This window comes from Pelobates fuscus, chromosome 9 (genome assembly GCF_036172605.1).
Source record: "Pelobates fuscus isolate aPelFus1 chromosome 9, aPelFus1.pri, whole genome shotgun sequence".
Taxonomy (NCBI): domain Eukaryota; kingdom Metazoa; phylum Chordata; class Amphibia; order Anura; family Pelobatidae; genus Pelobates; species Pelobates fuscus.
Window position 1 is genome coordinate 148,143,799 of NC_086325.1, and position 15,550 is coordinate 148,159,348.

The 15,550-nt window shown below is 41.5% G+C and overlaps 1 protein-coding gene across 1 annotated transcript in view; it reads right to left on the minus strand.

Annotated features, from left to right (window-relative positions):
• PLXNB3 (plexin B3) overlaps positions 1–15,205 on the minus strand; it is a 93,424-nt gene extending 78,219 nt beyond the window's left edge. Inside the window, exon 1 of the mRNA XM_063432713.1 lies at positions 15,115–15,205. Coding sequence (XP_063288783.1) covers positions 15,115–15,138 — 24 coding nt within the window. The 5' untranslated portion in view covers positions 15,139–15,205. The remainder of the gene's footprint in view (positions 1–15,114) is intronic.
• Between the last annotated feature and the right edge of the window lie 345 nt (positions 15,206–15,550).

Genomic DNA, 15,550 nt, shown 5'->3' on the forward strand with positions numbered 1-15,550 from the left:
TTTTAACACTATAGGGTCAGGAATACATGTTTGTGTTCCTGACCCTATAGTGATCCTTTAACTCCACTTGTTTTACAAGGATTGTACTGTTTATTGTGAAATCAGTAAACAGAAAAGGAGGTTATTAACTAAAGTGGGAAGCATGAAGCATTGACAAAGGGATTGCTACTTTAAAGGGTTACCCCAAGCACCATTACCACTTCAGTGATTTGAAGTGGTCATAGTAGTCTGAGTGTGCAGTGTTTTGCTATGCAACGCTGCACAAGCAGAGTTTAACCGATATGCTGCCCCAGGTGTAACCACCTCTGGCAGCAGGGCCGGCGCGTCCATAAGGCGGCACAGGCGGCCGCCTTAGGGCGCCACAGAAGGGGGCCTGTTACAGTGAGGAGCGCTATGGGGAATAAAGGAATTAGTAGCTCTCAGCAACATGAGCTCAGTGTGCATGAGGAGCTACAAGGTCTGATGGTGGATCACCCATGGTGTGTCTCCATGAGTGACTGAGTATCTGGTGTGTGAAAGTGAGTGGTTGTATGGGTATGTGAAAGTGAGTGTGTTGTCTGGTGTGTGAAAGTAAGTGGATATCTTTGTCTGTGAATGTGAGTGTGTTGTCTGTGTGTGTCAGAGCATAAATGTCTGACTCTGAGTGTGCATGCCCTGCATGCATAATTCTAAGTCCGTGTATGTGTGATTTTGTGCATCTATGAGTGTGACTGTAGGTGTATGCTGTGAGTGTGTATCACTGTAAATGTGTTTGAGAATATTTCTGATTGTGATTTTATTTGACTGTAACTGAATGTGTTTGTATGTAATTGTTATGTATATCTCTGAGAATTTATGTTCCTGTGTGACTGAGGGCAGTGTGTGTATGACTGTGTGCCCCTATCTGTGAGTGAGTGCTTTGTGACTGTTACACTGTAAGTGTGTAGAACAGAAGTAGCTGGAAAAGCTTATAAAAGGGTGCACACAGGGAACCTGGAAGGGGTTAATCAGGCAGCAGCTTCCTTCTCTTCCTCTCGCGAGCTCCGAGATTATCAGAGCTCTGAAAAACCAGCGCTCGTGAGAGGGAGAGAAACATGGTCTGTACCCTGCGGGGTACAGACTGAATTACCTGCCGCTGGACCACCTGGGATCGGTGCGTGGCGTGGCCCCCCTCACTGGACCACCAAGTATGTGACTGCTTCCTCTCTCCCCTGCCAAGTTAAAAGGGGGGAGTAAATGGTATTGTCATTTTTTTTTTATTACTTTTTTTGTTTAATTCTTAAATTAATAATGTATGGCCATATCATCCACTATATACACCCCCCCTCACATACACACACACACACACACACACTGCACCCCCTGCACTAACACACAAACACACTACACAAACTGCACTAACACACTGCACTAACACACTAAACACACTGCACAAACACACTGCACTACCTGCACTAACAAACACACTGCAGCCACCTGCACTAACACACAAATACACTGCACCCCCTGCACTAACACACAAACACACTACACAAACTGCACTAACACACTAAACACACTGCACAAACACACTGCACCCCCTGCACTAACACACACACACTGCACAAACACACTGCACCCCCTGCACTAACAAACACACTGCAGCCACCTGCCCTAACACACAAACACACTACACACTACACAAACACACTGCACCCCCTGCACTAACAAACACACTGCAGCCCCTGCACTAACAAACACACTGCAGCCACCTGCCCTAACACACAAACACACTACACACTACACAAACACACTGCACCCCCTGCACTAACAAACACACTGCAGCCCCTGCACTAACAAACACACTGCAGCCCCTGCACTAACACACAAACACACTACACACTGCACAAACACGCAAACATACTGCTCCCCTACATGAACACACTACACACACCGCACCCCCTGCACTAACACACAAACATACTGCCCCCTGCACTAACACACAAACATACTGCACCCCCTGCACTAGCACACACACTACACACACTGTACCCCCTGCACTCACACAAACATACTGCTTAACTGCACTAACACACTAGACACACAGCACCCCCTGAACTAACACACAAACACACAGCACCCCCTGAACTAACACACAAACACACAGCACCCCCTGCACTAACACACAAACACACTCTATCCCCCTATATACACACTACAGCCCCTGCATTAACGCACAGCACACACTCTATAGCCCTATATCCACACTACACCTCCTGCACTTACACACTTCACACACTCTCTATACCCCTTATATACACACTATACCCCCGGCACACACATACACACTCTATACCCCCTAAACATACATTACACTCCCTGCACTTTCATGCGTTATGACCCTTTAAACACACACATTACACCTCCTGTATGCAAACACAGTAATTTATATCCCCTATAAATACATATTCCGCACCCCCTGTACACACTACACCACCTATGCATACATCACTGCACCTATACACATGTGCTGTACAGCTACTATATGCATACACTCACTAGAGCCCCTAGATACACTCACAAACACACTGTACAGCTCTTTACATGCACACACTACATCCACTAGGCCCACACACTCCACAGGCCCTATATAAATACACACACACATACTTTACAACCCAGAAACACAGACTGCAGTCCCTAGCCACATGCAGTACGCCACAAACAGACCCCTTTACACACAATACAACACAAAAAGTCTGTTCTACACAGCCCTGTTCCTGTTTTGATCTCTGGTATCCCACTATTGAGGACACCAGAGACAAATCGCCAGCAAACACAGTGCATGCTTGCGCCCCAAAAGAAACAACATGGCATTTACTTCCATCTAAAAACACTGGATGCTCTGGAGAAGCGTGACATTAACATACTCATTTGGTGGTGGTGACATGACATGCCCCCTTTCTGACCCCGCCCATAATAGTGGGCTGCTCTGCCTTTAATTGCCCGGGCTGAATTTTTGTCCCAGTCCGGCCCTGGGGTTAATTGACCTAATTGCTATGGGAAGCTAGCCATGATGTGAATTGAGGAGAAAGGGGTACATTGCAGAGAAATATGGAATTTTAGTTTAGGAGGGTATAATTGCAAAGAAATAAGGACTTTTTGGGAGGCAAGGAGTAAACTGCAGGCCTATGTGATTATTAATATTGCTTAGGGAGGGGGTTAATTTTCAGGAGGCTGCCACCAGAAACTCCTGTTATTGAGCTAAGCCCAGCCATGTAGGACCTCGCTTATTGGTTAAGAGCTTCAGCTAAGCGCTGTTAGCCAATGAGAGAGTTAATGCGTGGCTGGGCGTAGGTCAGTGGCACTAACCAGAGCTTTCTTGTAGGCCTTTCCAGCAGCAGGGGAAGTGTTGCATGCCTATCAGTAACCAGAGAAACAGTGTGTGTGTGGGGAAGGGGGGGGGGCGGCAAAATCAATTTTTGCCTGTGCAGCCAAAAATCCTTGCACCGGCCCTGTCTGGCAGCATCATTGGGGCGTCATTGACCAGCCCGGAACAAGCGCTCTGCGCTGGCCAGTGTCAATTCTGACATTTCTATGCACAGAGGGGCAATCTTTGGCTAAAAGCGAACAGCTGATGCTCTCAGCCAATGAATGACATGCAGGATCGCCATCCACCTTCTGCCGTTCTACAGAAGCAGGATGTCATTCTGCAGAGGGGACCCATGTAACAGGGTAAATAATTGTAAAACCGTTACAAATCAGTGTTACAAGCCTTCCAGCGCAGAGGAGGGCTGGCTATATTTGGCCTTAGGGGCAGCTACAAACGAACAGCCCAATTTGAGGCCAAACCAGCACACTCCACTACCTTAATTTAATATTGAAAATTTTATATTAACAGTGAAACGGTCACTTCTTTTGGAATTTATACCATTGAATAATTTTTTTAATTTATTTTTTTTAAATCCCCTAACCCTGTGTTAACCTTTTTGTTCCCCTGTGAGGTGCTCCTTTTTCTTTTAAATTCATATTAAAAAGGATTTAACAAAATTTACATCATAATCCTATTCAGGCAAGAGAAAATCAGGCCACACACTGCGCAAATGAAGAGAGACCTTATTTAATTTCTCCTCTTCTCTGTATGCTTTCTCTACGCCGACTATCAGGTACTAAGGACAGAGCTTGTAACAATGATTAACAGGGAGCCAAAATGAAAACGCTCAGTTGCAGGTTAAAGAGGTGGCACATTGATACACTTAAAGGGACACTACAGTCACCAGAACTACTAAAGCTGAATGTAGTGGTTCTGGCGTCTATAGCCTTTCCCTGCATTGTTTTCTTAATGTAAATGCTTCTTTTTCAGAGAAAAGGCAGTATTTACACCAAGCCAAGTACAGAAATGCCTATTCACCTTTCAAACAATTTCAAGGAAAGTGGGAGGGAGTACCTTGGTAGAAGAACACTATAGCGTTAGGAATTTTTGTATACCTATCATTTTAGTCTTCTTTTAAGAATCCTGGGAATTGGCAGTTGAGGCCAACGCAGACAACGTGCAAATAGTGCTAATGGCAACACATCCACCCGTAATGAGATGTAAACCGGACGTTTATTTGTGCCAAAATAGTAGGCTAATCAGTAAAATAGCCCATCTTGGCTGCTGAAACAATAGCGTGTGAATTGAGAAGTTTAAACAGTCACCTAGTTATCTCGATATAGTGTGTGACAGAGATACTTTTCATGTAAAAGAAGAGATAGTTTCATCTTCTAGTAGTGTGTCACACAAAAATATTGTGTGATATAATAGGCCTGTCTGTATCTACAAAAAATCTGGAAAATGTATTCCGAGATAGGGAAACCTAGAAACCTAGCTGTAAACTACAAACACCCATCACTGCCAGCCAGTCTCCAGGCAGCTAGGGGAGCTGGGAGTTGTGACATTCTAGGTAGCTATACACTGCGGGTTGTTTGTCGGTTCTCTAAGGTAGGAAAACAAAACATAGGTCTCAGTCTTTGATTTCCATAGAGCTGCCCAGACAAGATCTTGCAGAGACAACCCCGTCCCATTGTTTGTTTAGCTTTAATTACCTCTGAGACCGCAGCAGACAGAGAGGCCTTAGCAAATCGCAAGAGGTGTTTAACAGACAGGTGTGCGCGCAGCTAGGAAAATTAGCTTTCTCAGACACGTTCAGCAGGTGTGGGGGAAGAAAAAAATATACATATACACATATTGATATAAAATCAGCCGTGAAAACAGGAAAGGAAACCCACCGACATCAATCACCATTACCATGGGAGGGGGGGGGGGGGGGGGGGAGGAGAAAGTTCCCACTAACCACACAGAAGCAAAAACAAGGGTGTAATCTTTCAAATTCAGACTTGTATAGCTAAAGCTGAGTTGGAGATCTGAATCGAAAAATATTTTTATTATAAATTTTATTATTTTTATTCATTGTAATTCACGGTTTAATGAATTAAATAACACCAGTTGCCAAGATAGTTTCTACAAAATAACAGAAAATAATTAAAAATATTAATTGACTTGTACTTTGCATAAATGTAGGATGTGTGCAGGGGGGTGGGGGGGGGGGGAAGGGGAGAGAAGATTCCTTCATCCTTCCCCATTTATGACGGGTATATAGTGCACTAATTGGAAGTTTAAGTACTTTGCTTATAATGAACTGGTGAGCCACCCTGGTATTTATTCTCTAGTTATGTGGAAGTTAATATGGATTAAAACATTATATATAATCAACTGGTAATTTACCTGAGAATTAAATTCGCCTATCAAAGGAGACTTCACCTACGGCAGAAGAAATTGGTATAAGTGTCCTTGAATTCTCTATCAGATTCAGTACAGATTTTTTAACATCTGGATGCCATTTTTGGAAAACCAGAATATATTTAAAGATATAAGTATATACAGGTGATACTCGAAAAATTAGAATATCGTGCAAAAGTTCATTTATTTCAGTAATGCAATGTAAAAGGGGAAACTAATATATGAGATAGACGCATTACATGCAAAGCAAGAAAGTTCAAGCCGTGATTTGTCATAAGTGCGATGATTATGGCTTACAGCTCATGAAAACCCCAAATCCACAATCTCAGTAAATTAGAATATTGTGAAAAGGTGCAATATTCTAGGCTCACAGTGTCCCACTCTAATCAGCTAAGTAAGCCATAACACCTGCAAAGGGTTTCTGAGCCTTTAAATGGTCTCAGTCTGGTTCAGTAGGAATCACAATCATGGGGAAGACTGCTGACCTGACAGTTGTGCAGAAAACCCATCATTGACACCACCATAAGGAGGGAAAGCCTCAAAAAGTAATTGCGAAGGAAGTTGGATGTTCCCAAAGCGCTGTATCAAAGCACATTAATAGAAAGTTATGTGGAAGGGAAAAGTGTGGAAGAAAAAGGTCCACAAGCAGCAGGGATGACCACAGCCTGGAGAGGATTGTCAGGAAAAGGCCATTCAAATGTGTTGGGAACTTTCACAAGGAGTGGACTGAGGCTGGAGTCAGTGCATCAAGAGCCACCACACACAGACTGATCCTGGACATCGGCTTCAGATGTCGTATTCCTCTTGTCAAGCCGCTCCTGAACAACAAACAATGTCAGAAGCATCTTACCTGGGCTAATGAAAAACAGACCTGGTCTTTTGCTCAGTGGTTCAAAGTCCTCTTTTCTGATGAGAACAACTTTTGCACCTCACTTGGAAACCAAGGACCCAGAGTCTGGAGGAAGAATGGAGAGGCACACACTGCAAGATGCTTGAAGTCCAGTGTGAAGTTTCCACAGTCTGTGTTGATTTGGGGAGCTGGTGTTGGTCCACTGTGCTTCATTAAGTCCAGGGTCAACGCAGCCGTCTACCAGGAGATTTTGGAGCACTTCATGCTTCCTTCTACAGACGAGCTTTATGGGGATGCTGACTTCATTTTCCAGCACCAAAGCCTGGTTTAATGACCGTGGGATTACTGTGCTTGATTGGCCAGCAAACTCGCCTGACCTGAACCCCATAGAGAATCTATGGGGCATTGCCAAGAGAAAGATGAGAGACCAAACAATGCAGAAGAGCTGAAGGCCGCTATTGTAGCATCCTGGTCTTCCATAACACCTCAGCAGTGCCACAGGCTGATAGCTTCCATGCCACGCCGCATTGGGGCAGTAATTGCTGCAAAAGGGACCCAAACCAAGTACTGAGTCCATATGCATGCTTATACTTTTCAGAGGTCCGATATTGTTCTATGTACAATCCTTGTTTTATTGATTGCATGTAATATTCCAATTTACTGAGATTTCAGGGGTTTTCATGAGCTGTAAGCCATAATCATCGCACTTATGACAAATCACGGCTTGAACTATCTTGCTTTGCATGTAATGCGTCTCATATATTAGTTTCCCCTTTTACGTTGCATTACTGAAATAAATGAACTTTTGCACCATATTCTAATTTTTCGAGTATCACCTGTATGTGCTGCTTGTTGATCCAATGACAAATGAGACTTGTTTTTTTGGAGTCAAAAAGGAATTTCATTTTCCTTTTTTTTATATTGGAAATAGCTGCAAATTTACGTTTTCCACTATTTTTGGATAAACAGCATTAATAGAGTTGTGTGAAAGGCTGAACTTTAGCAATATTTTTTTCAGCCTTTATTACTATGTAACTGTGCAATATGGCAGGGATGGGGTGGGTGTGAGAGACGTGGATGGCTGTAAAGAGTGTACAATGATAGGTTACACTCCAGGATGAGAGACTGCTGGTCACCTAGCAGTCTCTTATGGTATCTCTACCTGTATAAAGAAGTTAGCAATCTATGCAAGGTATCTCCTGTCACCTACTCAAAGTATACGATTTTAGCGCATTTAAACTGGAGCTCACCTGTGTACTTTGCCAATCATGTGTCACATAAAGAGACTCTGTGGTTTCAGAAGTCTGGAACTTTGCATTATTGTAACCCAGGAAGCACAGAATCCAGAAACTCAAACATTTCTACGGTTTTACACTGTACCCATGACTAACCGCGTAACATCTTATTTGGCCTCGATTTAATGTCTTCATTCTGGTGTCTAGTGCCTGTCCCTGAGAGCATTTCAGTGTAAACACTGCCTTTTCAGATAAAAAGCACTGTTTACATTGCTGCCTAGTAACTCAGATGGCCACTAGAGGTGATTACTGTGTCAAAGCTGCACTGTGTGCAGAAACTACGTCGCCACATTCTGCACAAAGATGGTAAATGCTCCCCATAGACATGCATTGATTCAATGCATCTCTATCAGAAGTTGCTGATTGGTGCAGCGCAGCGTTTTGCCTCCCATGCGCAATAGCCTACCAATGCTTTCCTATAATAAAGCATTGGATTGGCTGTGATCATCAAATGTGATGATCTCAGACTAGGGGGGGGGAGCAAGGGTGGAGTCAGCTACAAGGAGACCCATGCGGCACTGGATAACGGTGACAGGGAGCAGTGACCTAAAGGGCAAAATTAAAAATATTGTGTCAGGAATACATGTCTGTATTCCTGACAATATAGTGCTCATTTTACTTTAACCTGAGCAGCAAAAAATGTGATATTGATATGAAGGGCTCAGTCCATAGTTGGGCTAATCCACTCCAGCCAAACACTGCTAGCTGTCGTGGTTGGTTGAGATTGACATTAATAATTTAAAACTGACATTAATAATTCAGAACTGTATTTGCTAGATTGTAAGCTCACAGACAAGGTCTTCTGTTTTTATTTTATATTTACACTTGATCATTATGTTTGCATTTATTTTATCGTACAGCGCAGTGGAATATGCTGGCGCTATATAAATGTCAAATAATAAGTAATAATGAGCCAAGGAGGGGGAAGAAAATTAATCTCCCCCCCCCCTTCCCAAATTACTTAGATTTGTCATAAATGCAGGGAAGGCACCTAGATACTCTGCAACATAATGACTAAACAGAGCCCCTTTAAATCCTACAATGAGGGGCCCTTTAAAATTGATACAACGGACGATAACGAAGAGGGCGCATGACCTCCCTACCAGCTCAATCAACACAAGTCCTTTAATATTAATTTTTTCGACAATAAAAAAAATATACAGACAAATCTGCCCCTGCCTCTCCATCCCACAGAAATCAGAAAAAAGGGGTGAGATACAGATAATAGTTTAAAAATAAAAATATATCCCCAGGGCTCCGATTATCCACAGTAATTTCCTCTTGAACCTTAAAACTACTGAATAATAAACTATTAATCATGCATGACTTTGCAAATAAAGTAGAGTTTTAAGAGTCAATTAAAGTGAACGTAAAGAGATTCTATGGTTGCAGGAATACAAACATGTGTTCCTAACAACATAGTTCCCTCTGGGTTCCTCCTCCCTCTCACCCCCTCTTTTTCACATGCCCAATTCCAGCACTGATGTCCCTCGGCACTGGGACACCATTCCACCTCCTCAGACATCATCCAACGGGGGCCAATGCTCATTCGGGAATAATACGCATGCGTGGCAATGCTGCGAGCATATGAAGTCCTCCCCATAGGAAAGCACTGAATTAGATTTTACTGACCGCTAAATATCCTCATGCAGATCGTGAGGACGTCCATTGCAGTTTCTCTAAAACTAAGGGGGACAGGGACAGTGCGCCCAGACCACTTCAATAAGCTGAAGTGGTCTGGATGCCTATAGTGTCCCTTTAACTAAAACTCAGGTAAAATACTGCATGAAATTCATGGTAAATGAACAACTGTATGATTATATATAGAGAAGATCTGTTTGTTGTCATTGCGTGAATGAAAAGAAGTATGGAGCTACACATCCCATTAAACTCCTGCCCAGGATTTATGGTCTAGGACCACAAAAAAGATGAGGAGCCCTGTCGCAAGTAAGGCAGAGTAGGCATCTGGATGGCAGGTGCCTACTCTGCCGATAAATACCGGAGGGGGGGTAGGGAGAGAGGAGGCAGCCAGCCAGCGCTGATCTTGCAGCTCATCACTCCTCCCTAGCGTGCCCTATGATGCTGGGATCAGAAATATGACATCATAAAAATTTCTGTGACCCTAGGATCGGCCGTGGTCAAAAGAATTAGCGATGGACTCTGGGGCAGATAAAAGCAGTCAGAATATATAGTTATTCCGGTGGATCGTATGATTTGCAACTCCATATTTGGTTAACATATACTAACCTACCCAGATTCCCTTTACCCTTGAATGGGTTAATTCAACTAAAAGCTCCCTTACAGTACAGTACAAATGCTACCCTCCCCCAACAGAAAGAGACCATTGATGATTAGATCTGGTCTACTGATAATGACATTCTAATTATTTGGACATGCCAAATCGATAAACCTTATGCTGTGGTAAGTTAAAGGGGTAGGGAATTATGGCTTAGGATACCTTAGATTTTTCCCAAACCACTTGTATAAAATGTATAAAGAGTTCACATATAAAAGGTTTCCTGAGCTTCTCATATTAAAAGGGCATTGTATTGAGTGTTTGGGTTGAATCTGTAAAAGTAGCCCATATGCAACATGTAATCTGGCAGAGAACTTTCCTATTAACCATCAGAAGCAGCTCAGTTATTGTAAAATAATTGAATCCGTTTGATTTTAAACCACCCAAGCGCTCAATCACAGATACCCAAATCACAGGACAATTCCATTAACCGCATCGGGAGAGCTAAAAGCATATAATGCCAACATGTCAGTAAGCTCATTACTCTAATGAAATGAAATAAACAGCTACAAAAGTGAATCTGAGAAAAGGCTAGTGGTGGGTGGACTACCTGTTCAAAAATGTAAGAAAAAAAAAGAAAAATTGCAACACACTGTCTCTCTCATTCAATAAAAACCACAATGACATTCCAAAAACATCAAAGCACAACTCATCAAATTTTCATTTCTCCTTTTTTATTTAAGTTTATTATATTTATTGAAACAATTATGCATTTTATGTATTTTTATTAAAAAACTATTTTCCAGAAAATTTTACTTTTTATCTAGCTGAGAAGCCATATGTTGGGTCAAATTCTACAGTTATCTGATCACATTCTGTTCTGAGAAACTGTAGCCCCAGATAAGTTTGGGTGAGCACCATTTGGTTAGATAACAGGGTCTGGCTCAACATGGCTGCTCAGACAGATAACATTTAGATTTTCTTTAAAAAAAAAATAAATAAAAATAAGTGTGTGTGTGTATATATATATATATATATATATATATATATATATATAGACAAAATTCCAAAGCCAGGCACTCCTCCGTTCAGATAATTTTAAAGTATTATAGGCCCAGGTGCAATCCCGCGTTATATATATAGAAAAGTAATGAAGGGAGCACACTAGGTCTTAAAAATAGTGCAAAATTATTTACTGCATTCAAAAGAATACATCGCTGTGGTATACAAACAAATCAACGTTTCGACCCTGCTGGGTCTTTATCAAGATCAAAGACCCAGCAGGGTCGAAACGTTGATTTGTTTGTATACCACAGCGATGTATTCTTTTGAATGCAGTAAATAATTTTGCACTATTTTTAAGACCTAGTGTGCTCCCTTCATTACTTTTCTATATATATATATATACACATATACACATATACACACACACACACACACTAAATGTTTTATTACATTTTGTTTAATTAAGTTTTATCAGAGGAACTGCTAAATAAGAGTGAGAACTGGAAATGTTATCGCAGTTGTCCTTTGAACTATGCTGTGTGTTATAAGTTATAGTGCAAGGAGATCCCCTGTCTTTGTTTTAGTGCACTTAGATGCTTATAACTGCAGTGAAATGCAATAATTTGATTTACCCAGAGTGCACTAGGTGTCGATACAGTCTGTAAGTTATAGAACTTGGAGATTAAATTGTTTAAAGAGGTTTAACCCCATAAGATAAGAGAGCGCACAGGACCTCCAGACACCCTAACAAATTAATTAAGGACAATATGGAGTGTCCCTTTGAAGGGTTACTTCAAGCATCATAACCACTACAGCCAGCTAGTAATTATGACACTAGGAGTACCCTGGCCCGGTATAAGGCCAAACCATTTAGCAAACGTTTGCCCGCTTACCTGGGCCCCCAATGGGCTCTGATGTTTCCAGTGATGCATTTCTGGTTGCTGCAGAAGCCGCGGCATTCGACATGCATTGGCGGACAGCATAAGCTGACAACTGACATTCTGTGCAACAAAAGACGCACAGAATTCACATTGGCTAGCTGGGAACTCTTGTTCCGGGCTGTCCGATAATGCACCCATGACACTGCCGGAGTGGAGTTACACCACTGGCAGCTAGGGGGTTAATCTCCGTAAGTACAGCGTTTCAAAGCAAAACACTACACATACAGACTCCAGGCACCATGACCACTTCAAAATCACTGAATTGGTCATGGTGTTGAAGTCACCTTTTAATGTATTCTCTATGTAATGTATTTGGAGGGGGGATTAAAAAGTTTAACAAGGGTCACTTCAAGGAAGTAGTAGTACAGACACTGGTTCCAAAACAAATAATGTTGATTGAAGATTGCAGTTATATATATATTTTTTAAAATAATATTTCATTAAATTTAATTTTTTTTAAAGAAGGAGAAGGGGTAGTCTTCAAAAAAATACTAGGTCAACAGAAATACATATATACATTTTAAACTTACAGCAGGGGAAGGACATGTATATACCGTACAGTCAAAATAAATAAAAAATTAAAACAGCAACAGAACCACTACAACATAATGTAATGTAAAAAGTATGGATGCTTTTTAATGTGAACACTGCCGTTTCAAAGAAAAGGCAGTGTTTACATTGCTGCCTAGTAACACGTTTAGTGGCTGTCACTCAGACGGTCACTAAAGGTACTTCCTGTCTCGGTGGTGCACAGTGTTCAGCACTGACATTCAGTGTCTCCACGTTCTGCCTGGAGGTGATGAACATTCCCCCCATAGAGCTGTATTGATTCAGTGAATTTCTATAAGGAGATGTGGATTGGCGCAGTGTGGTGTTTTGCTGTGCATGCGCAATAGCCTCCCAATGCTTTCCTAATGTAAAGCATTGGATTGGCTGAGATCAAGATTGTGAGACCAGGCGGTGCAAGCCGTGACAAGACCAGTGCGGAGTAGGAAAAAAAATAAGTAAAATTACCTTTTTACGGCACAGACAAGGGGCCCGAATCTAAACAGTCACACCAGCACTCGTGTCAGAAATGCACGTTTGTATTCCACGCTATAGTGTTCCTTTAATAACTGCTTGTAGATCCATGGGTAATTCTGGCTGACACGTTTGAGTCACTTTACAGCTGTCTTGATTTTAACTAAAATGAGTCTGTAACTTTGTAGAATCAATGCAACAAGTTAAAAGATCGATTGGAGGCAAAAAATAAATAAATAAATTGAGAAAGAATATTGATTGACCTTGTAAAGAGGGGTTCAGATTATCTCGAACCATCTTCCACAAAACTCTAATCACAAGTCCTGATAAGACTGTTTTTCAATGTTGTGTGCACAAAACCAAGCCTGTTTTCCTTTGAATTTTGTTTACTTAAGCAAACCACATACCACACATAAAGATGGTTATAACAACTTCATTGGAATTAAGTTGTTATAGTGCAAAGAGGTGCCCAGTGCTGGCTTACCTAAAGGAGTTCAATGAAAGGTTTAACCCCCAAAGTCTTCATGGCAGCACCCAAATCGCTTTGCCACTAAATGCCTGCTCCATGTCCGAGGCATCAATAAGAGAGCCATGGACCAGGCGCCTCTGATAGGCTAAGAGCATAGCGCTCACACTCAGCTGCTCCCTATTGAGAAAAACATATATGTACCCTTTTCCAATTAAGTTGTTATGGTGCCCAAAATGTCCTGATGAAAGCTTGGGGGAGTCAAGCTGAAACGTTGGTCGTTTTATCTTTAACCCCTTAAGGACCAAACTTCTGGAATAAAAAGGGAATCATGACATGTCACACATGTCATGTGTCCTTAAGGGGTTATGGTAAAAACAATTAATTTAGTTTTTAATATAAGTCCTTGGAGTGACTATTCGTTTTTTAATCTATTTTTGTCAGAGCACCTTCCACAGATGCTCTAACAAAAATAAAATGTCACATGAAAAATGTAAAGAGCTACGAATTTGGACCCTACACAAGACAAACAAAAGGACATTTTTTTTTAACAATTTACAAACCCACTGTGGTGAAAAATTATTGGGAAACTCCAAATTAAACCCTTCAGCACATTCATTAATTCACCAGTATGATTAGCCAAGCAGACTGTTTTTTGCTGGTCACACCCATCTTAAACATAACCAGGTCAAAATTCTCCAATTACTAATACCAGGTCAATTATCACGTCTAGGGTAACTCAATCCAGCAGCACAAATGATGGGTGTGTTTGTAGTAGTCCTCTCTAGCACTGAAGGGGTTAAAGCAGTATTTGAACATGACCTACTGAAAATGAAAAATTCTGACCTACCTCTGGATACATAGTATACACCAAGCTGTTACATTACATGGCAGTAAATGGGTTAGGTTAGCAAATAAATCATTTTATTCAGAACATATCACGTGTTATGTTGGACAGCACATGAAAAGTTGTACCCTGCAGAATGAAGAATTCACAAGCTGTATGGGGCAAATTAAATTGCTAGCTAAATACCTGCTTTGATTACTGGATTGATTGAAATCCTGCAGTGTATTGATCTGATTATGTACACTGCATGGCAGTAAGTTTCATGAGCTATCCATTAGCATTAACAAGTGATATTTATGTACAGGAGATGGTGGGGAATCCGGAGACCATAGCCTCCCTACTAAATGAGGCTTGAAAAACCCAGATTTAATCTCCAGATATACCCACACCCTGAAGTTCCCAGACTGCTCTAAACGTTATACTCAGTACAAGCATAGAGTGCAGCATTTTATTTTAAACCTACAAAATGAGAAATTAGTAAAGTTTTATTTAAGCCCTTTTTAATATTTTCTAGGCAGCATTCAAAACCATCTAACAGAGACCTCTGCAACACACACACACAGTAAAAAAAGAAGACTTGCCCACCATCACCACCCCACACTGTAAGCTGATCCCAGGCTGCTGGCTTGCCTGTAAGGGTGTAGCTGGACAGGTAAGGGAGGGAAGACTGTGCAGAGGCTAGGAAGGGGTTAATCAGAGGGTTCAGTGCTGTCTTACCTGCTCCAGCCCCCCCCTGAGCATGTGCACAGAGAGCACCAACTTCCAACAAGTCCCAAGAGGCAGAGAACAGCTTCCTACTAGCCCAGCAGCAAACAAGAGACAAGCTGAACTAAAGCTCACAGGACCAGCCCCCTGTCTATTGGGTGAGCACATATTCTCAATACTGCCACCTACTGCTTGTAGTCACGTACTGCACGTGACATAATGACATTTCAAAGATATTCTATAATGCTTTGTAGTTTCTAGTATTTAACCTTTTACTTACTACCTCTTTCTTCTATTTATCCATTCATTTCCATATTTAGTTATTTATTTATTTCCCCTTGTTTCAACAGACCCTCTTTTTTTGCTATAAATATTTATTAACTTGTTCTTATCTTTTATTTAGCTACTGAGCTATCAAACAGTCATTTTCTCTGGTGTTTTTTTCCCA